Source organism: Morone saxatilis, unplaced genomic scaffold (genome assembly GCF_004916995.1).
Source record: "Morone saxatilis isolate NCDOM2014 unplaced genomic scaffold, NCSU_SB_2.0 Contig17, whole genome shotgun sequence".
In the NCBI taxonomy this organism is placed as follows: Eukaryota; Metazoa; Chordata; class Actinopteri; family Moronidae; genus Morone; species Morone saxatilis.
Window position 1 is genome coordinate 8,867,804 of NW_023339729.1, and position 7,048 is coordinate 8,874,851.

At 41.7% G+C, this 7,048-nt stretch overlaps 1 protein-coding gene across 2 annotated transcripts in view; it reads left to right on the plus strand.

The window, feature by feature from the left end:
- Window positions 1–5,749, plus strand: part of si:dkey-76b14.2 (DENN domain-containing protein 1B) — an 11,893-nt gene extending 6,144 nt beyond the window's left edge. For both annotated transcript variants that reach the window (XM_035660877.1, XM_035660878.1), the window contains 10 exons: window positions 1,777–1,902; window positions 2,081–2,182; window positions 2,857–2,947; window positions 3,056–3,096; window positions 3,188–3,238; window positions 3,332–3,379; window positions 3,474–3,581; window positions 3,801–3,883; window positions 3,976–4,189; window positions 4,271–5,749. In XM_035660877.1, coding sequence (XP_035516770.1) covers window positions 1,777–1,902; window positions 2,081–2,182; window positions 2,857–2,947; window positions 3,056–3,096; window positions 3,188–3,238; window positions 3,332–3,379; window positions 3,474–3,581; window positions 3,801–3,883; window positions 3,976–4,189; window positions 4,271–5,278 — 1,872 coding nt within the window. In that variant the 3' untranslated portion in view covers window positions 5,279–5,749. The remainder of the gene's footprint in view (window positions 1–1,776; window positions 1,903–2,080; window positions 2,183–2,856; window positions 2,948–3,055; window positions 3,097–3,187; window positions 3,239–3,331; window positions 3,380–3,473; window positions 3,582–3,800; window positions 3,884–3,975; window positions 4,190–4,270) is intronic.
- Window positions 5,750–7,048: the final 1,299 nt, after the last annotated feature.

Below are 7,048 nucleotides of genomic sequence, written 5' to 3' on the forward strand. Positions count from 1 at the left end.
TCCATCCATCCTCCATCCATCCATTCATATATCATCCATCCATCCCTCCATCCCTCCCTCCATCCATCCATTAATCTACCATCCATCCATCCCTCATCCATTCCTCTCTCCATCCATCATCCATCCATCCCTTCCTCCCTCCATCATCCATCCATCCATCCATCCATCTATTTATATATCATCCATCATTAATCTACCATCCATCCATCCAGTATTCAGACCTTTACTCCCATCTCTCCCTCACCCTCCCATCTTTCCTTCCTGCCTATTTCACTTTCTCTCATTCCCTCCCTCCATGTTTCCTTCCATCAGCTGCCCTCCCTTCTTTCTTCTCCTTCACCTTTCGTCCCCTCCTCTCCCACCGGTCTCCCCCTCCTCCGTCCCTGTGTTTGACAGGTGACAGACTCTTTTTGTGCATTCTCCTCTTCCGCATGTTTTATTCATAAGTGGGGATATTTGTCAGTCTCAGCACTGTTTGTTTACCACAACAAACACACGAGTCACTTCCTGACTCTCGTCTCTGCCTCCTTTCATGTAACGTGTGACCTTGTGAGGGATCGATCAGACCTCAACGAAGCCTTATTGTTTTAACCTGAGCCGAGGTTGATATCCTGATAAAATCCCGAACCAGACTGCAGCCTGTTAACCCGCTCGCTAATGACCCGGCTCGGAAAAGTCCACGATCAACTGACTGCACAGTAGCTGCTCAACAGATTATCATGTGGAGTCTTATTCTGCTCCAAAACTCCAAACTATACTTTTCATATAGTCTGCTACGTCGAAAACAACAGCCAGCACATTTGTATTCATGCATTCATATTAAATTTGTGATCACTGAAGTTCCATCAAAATGTAAAAAATGTTTCCATGACACAGCAGCCATTATGACCTGAAGTTGGACACACACACATACAGGGGACATCTTTTGAATAGAGGGTGCGGTGGTCTTCAATGAACAAACACACATGCATGCATTACGTAAATTACATCACATCAAGACAATAACTAAGACTTTAATGATCGTCTTCATGAATACTGCAGCATGTAAATCACAGCAACGTGACGTCAGCCAAGAAGAAAACTGTCTACTAAATATACATTTTTAAAAGGGAAAATATATGTATTTATCACTGGTGGCATGGACCACAATGGGTGAGAATGTTGTACACATCAGTCACTTGGCGCTCTTACTGCCCACTGCTATGTAGACACACACAGTAGGTTCCTGCTGCTATGTTCAGTTTTAACATAATGTTTTAGAGCCTTAAAAATAGACCCAGATTCAATATCAGCCACAGTCGATTGGAAACGAAACATATAACCACCTAGAAAGCACACGGCCACAATTACAACACAGTAACAATACAATAAGTACAGTGGTGCCACCATATGGCTCTGGTGAGCTCACCAAAGAATTCAGAGTCAGGGAATGAGAACTGATCGTGGAGCATTCAGCGAAAAATGGGCTCATTCTGTAAACTGGATTACGTTCAATGACGATTAAAAGAAGTTTAAAAGAAGAAGAGAATGTGTAATTCAGTACGTGGAGTGAAGCAGAAATATTTCTCAGTCCAAGAAGTTCTATAAAAAAAAAAATTTAAATTTCCAGTGGTACAAGAATGAGGAAGGGCTTTAATTATGGGTGTTTACTGACGCAGTGTGATATATAGTACATTACATGTTAGATAATGGTTTAGAAACAACATATGTAGTGTGGTGTGTGTGTGTATATATGTGTCTGTATAAATGTATATATATATGTATATATGTCTCCAGATGGCTGGGCTGAAGGTGTGTTTGAAGCGTCAGGCGGTATCTCCTGGTTGCGGCGTCTCAAGGGCCTTCCTGAAAGCGCAGGCTCTGCTGTTTGGAGGCTACAGGGATGCCCTGCAGGGTCAGAAGGTCAGGTTATTTTTGATAATAAGAATGACAACAGCGCGGTAAATAATTACTAGCTTGTTCAAATGTATTGTTTGCACTTTTACATCTACTTGAAAAACTGATTTAATGATTTACAATGTTCTCTGCATTTTTATTCGGTTGTTTCAATCGGCCTCACTCTTTCGATCTTTCTTTGCAGGAGGGTGAAATGTGGTTCAGTGAGGAGCTGTTTCTAGATCACAAGTCTTCCAGTATGAGGCACTTCCTACAGAGTGCCATTCATTTACAGTTCTTCAAACAGGTACACATTGTGCCTCTTGTTGTTTACTGCCATCTGCTGGACAGATTTGCAATCATAAGGACTTGTTGGGCAGAGAATTACAGTTTGAAGCAGTCTAAACATTCTCTAAATTATCACTGTCAGCTGTTTCATGGGGCATCACAACCCTATTGGGGGTCTGCAAAAGCTATTACCCAAAACATTTCATTCATGCTTCAAAACCTAGTTATTGTGTCAGTGGATTGGCCAATGCTACCAAAATGAAAAGTTGTTTTATCAACATGTGGTCTATGTACTGGCCATTTTTTTCCACCCTGACTCTGGCGGCATTTCTTATATCCATTACAAATCTAAATCTTACAAATCTTTTGTTCTACCTTTTTGTTGACATTGACTGTACGATATTGTAGAATAACCTAGCACACAGAAAAAAGGATATGCACCTTTGTATACAGTAAATGTAATGTGCGTGTGATGGCTCAAACGTTTGCTCTTTTCACTCACAAGTTATTGTGCAAATTGAACACAATGCAACTAGCTTGAATGAATGAAAAATTTAAATCTCAAACAGAAAAAATAACCAAACCACAGTATGGTGGTTAATAATTTCAGCAGTAAAGCTGTGGTGGAATCAGCAGGACTATGTCATCATATGTTGATCAAATAATTTAATGACTAAATGTATGTTATTTTAGTTCATTGATGGCCGCCTTGATATTCTGAACAAAGGGAAGGAACCAGATGACCTCTTTGAGGAGGAGATCCTAAATTGTGAAACAACTGCAGGTATGTATGTGTGTATGTAGGTGTGTGTGTGTGTGTGTGTGTGTTTGTGTGTCAAATTTCCTACTCACTTATGCTTATGCTTTTCTTTGTTTCTCTGTCTATTTATAGGGAGAAGCAAATCTTATCAACAGTTAGTTGGTAATTTAAAGGTAAATTCCTTTAATCTTTAATGTAACAGTTTCAAATTTGTTCCCATGTTTTTGAAAGAGTGCAACACTGATGCATTCATACTTTTAACAGAAGGGTGGAGGAGCGCTCATTCTTAACATGAAGTCCAAAGCAAACATAAAGGTGTGTATAAATCGAGGCGTTAGGAAAAGTGCAAGTGAATTCAGTCTGCATTAATAAAATGTCTCCCTTTATAATCTTTTTGCTCTCTCTCAGGCAAAAGGTCTTGCCAAGTCTGGGTTGAAAAACCTGCTGATGCACAAGGTGGGTCAGCATTTGTGTGGGTACGTGCTTCGATTGATCCAAATTCTGCTGTGGTTTTACTGTAATACTTTTCTTTTGTGTGTGTGTAATGCAGACTCACAATGAAGAACACAGCCTTCAGAGAGGAGGCTCAGTGTCACACCGGCGTGCCCAATCTGACTGCTTGCAGAACCGCCTGCCAATCACACAACACTTTGGGAAGGTAAGATCTATTTTAAATATTTAATAAAGTTGTAACAGACATATATCCTCATCATTATCTAATCTGACTATTCGACCGTCCTATACTGCTTCTTTGTGCTGTTTTGCACCTTTTCTGCTCATTTCTGTTGCTTTATTGTGATTCACCCCAACGTCTGTCACTTCTATTGGGGGAATGTTGTTTTGCTTTGCTTTGGTACTCTACGTTGCCTCATGTCAGTCACGTCCACGTCGGCCTGTTCACAAACATAGGGCTCCCAGAGACGAAGAAGACATGAAGGACACTGGAAATACATGGGACGGGTGAGAGTCAAAGAGAGAAAAATTATGAAAACCCAGGAAAAAGATGAGAATACTTAGCATGAATTTTCTGGATTGTGCCATTCTGTCATCAGAGCTGTGTCTCGGCCTGTGGTCGACCCTGACTCTGAGCTCCAGAGGGATGCAGAAGAGGGGGAAGAGTCACCGCTGTGTGACCCGGAGGAGATGGATCTGCTTGGGGAGATCTTTGACACTCTCAGCTCCCGGAGCTCCCATGAACGCGGCCTGCTGTACGGCACTCGTAGCCTGGATCTGTTTGGACCAGACAGTCATGACTATATCATGAAAGTAAGAGGATGAGAAACTGACACACACATATACTCACACAAATGTAATTTCTGGTCTAACATCTCATGTTGTATTTACCAGCGCGGTTTTCCAGCCAACCCCAGCCAGGAGAACCTGTCTCTGTCCATCAGCGGCAGTGGAAGCCTGCACAGCTGGAACCTGGAAACCACAGAGGAGCTGTCAGACCTAACGGAAGACACTGATTGGCTGTGCCTGGACAACAGCGTACCAGAAGAGAAAGGGACGGACAGTCTGCTGGCAGCGTGTGACCTAGAGGAGCAAGAGAGCGGACCAAGGGAAGTCAGAGAGAAACAGGAAGAAGTGAAGGTAGAAACAAATAAGAACCAAGAAGAAGAAATAGATGACAGAAATAACTTTAAGGAAGTGAAGGCAGAGGAAGAGAGAAAGAAAGATTGTCAGGAAAATAGTGTGAGTTTAGAGGAGGACCCTGTGAAAGAAATGGCTGAGAAGCGGGAGGATGAAGAGTTGAAAGAAAAAAAGGAAGATGTGCAAAATCAGAATGTAGTGGTAATTGGGGCACATGAGAGAGAAGAGGGAACATATGACATTCTGAAGGGCGTTACAAGAGAAGAAGAGGAAAGAGAGAACCAGGAGGAGGAAGGTAAAGGTGTGACAGGATCTTTAAACAAACTGACAGAACTGAGTCCCCATTATCCCAATGCTGCAGAGCAACAGCAAGGACAGGAGGACAATCTCACACCTTCAGGGCCTCAGAGTCCCATTGTTGACGCTGAACCTCCAGCAGGTCAGGAAAAAAGGAGTGAAGAAGCAGTGAAAAAAGAGTCGTGGGAGATTAAAAAGTCCCCCACTCCTCCTAAAGTGCTGTCTACTGCTGCACGCTTCCAGTCTCAGGTGCATAGCCAGGGCTTTCCGGTGAAGTCCAGGGCCAAGGAATTTGCTGAACCTGGGAGACCGTGCAACATGTTTCGGAGCAGGGAGAATGCACAAACTCACCACTCGCCATGTGACTCGCATATATCAGAAGAGAACAACCGCTCGGAGGGGCACGAGGAGGAAGATCTGCCTTCAATCAAAGTGTCTGAACTTAAGAAGAAATTTGAAGCTTAAAGCAGGAGTCTGGTGACATTCTAGTATTACTGTTTGATGACAAAAAAGAGCAATGTGTTCACTGTCTTAATATTTTCCTATTTCTCCTGCATTGTCTGTGACTCAGCCCCAAGCCTGTTTGTCTCTGAAGATCTTCAGTATCTAAATTCAGTCAATAATGCATTTATTGGGGACTATTTTCAGCCACAGATTTGGTGTGCTGGTGAATCTTTTTCTGCAAATGTTGTTCAATAGTAGGCCTTTCTATGGGATTTGTTGACAATAAGAAAAACATGAAACATCACCAGACTTATCCTCAGGGACAGAAACAGGCTGGAAAGTCACCTTGTGAAGATTTAGCAAATATTTAAACTGATTTGTGTTTGTTTGAATATTATATACTTGACTGGTAAATGACTGGAGAATTGCACTTAAAATGAATGGCAACTAGGCAACATGGTTCAAATAAAGAAATACATTCTCTAACAGTGAGGACAATGAATGTTGATGGCCCATTTGTCATTGATACATGCATATTTTCAGCAAGTGAGTGTGAGAGACATATGCACTCCATCAGCTACTTACCAGCCAAAACTTATTACACCTAATGTAAGTCTGAATAACCTATACCAGCATAAACTAAACATTTTGAGCCTTTGCCTTCAATGCTTCAAGACAAGGGACAGAAAGAGAACCATAGTGTGCACATTCCTGGTTTATTAACAGAACAGCTTATGTACCATACATATTGATTTTTATGTTTAAGAAATTGAGAAATTCTCAGAGCTCCACATAAAAGTGCATCACAGTCATCATCGGTGTTTTAATCAATACCCTTCATAACCGGAAAACGTGTCAAACACAATATGTTTATTATATAAATACACAGAATACACAGTACAGTAAAATACACTGACCTCTGTACAAATACAAAACATACTTCACCTCATGTCCCTTATGTGGCAGAATAAAGGGAGTGACTTATTTAGATAAGGTACATGCATTTCCTCTTTCCATGCAGTGAAACAGGTGATAAATAGTTTGATCAGTCTATTTCTTGTCACCAACAGTGTTTAGTGTGTCTGAATATTTCTGGTGCAAAACACAAACATGCATCATCCCAGAGGTCAGCAGCAGAGCAACATCAAGAAACAGGAGGTATAGATCCACAGGTTTATACAGCGGCAGCGGGGTGAAAGTGTGCCACACCACTTTTATATGTTCAATCATATGAGGCGTTCTTCTTTGGGCAACGGTAGAGGCAGGCCAGGTTTTTCAGATCCTGCTGCTCCTGTCTGTTTCCTCTCCTCGGCACTGGGTCTGTACATTCCCTCCATCCTTCTTTTCTTCCTGATGACACACAGCAGCAGCAGCAGAGCCAAGCTGAGAAGGGACAACACGGTGGACACAAACACTGACACCGTAGGTGGGATTACCACCTGCATCGCCATAGTGACAGACAGCTGGGGAGGGAATAGCACACAGTCTGTCAAAGGGGTCAGTAAATGTATAACTCCAGATAAAACCATTGATGATTACCTGCAGCATGTCAAATAACGTCTCTGTAAAGCTTTAGTTTGTAATAATAAAGTTCCCACTTTTAAATCAAAAGCATTACCTATGAAACTGTCATAATTAAACCTTTTAAGGAGTTACTTGTTACTTTGCACAAATTAACTGTTGTACATTTGCCTTAAAAGTGAGCAGTGGAGGTTAATATGTTACTCAGGAATCTGTGTTGGATAAATGAATTAGATTTTTTAAGTCACGAAAAAGGTTTTTGAAGTGAGT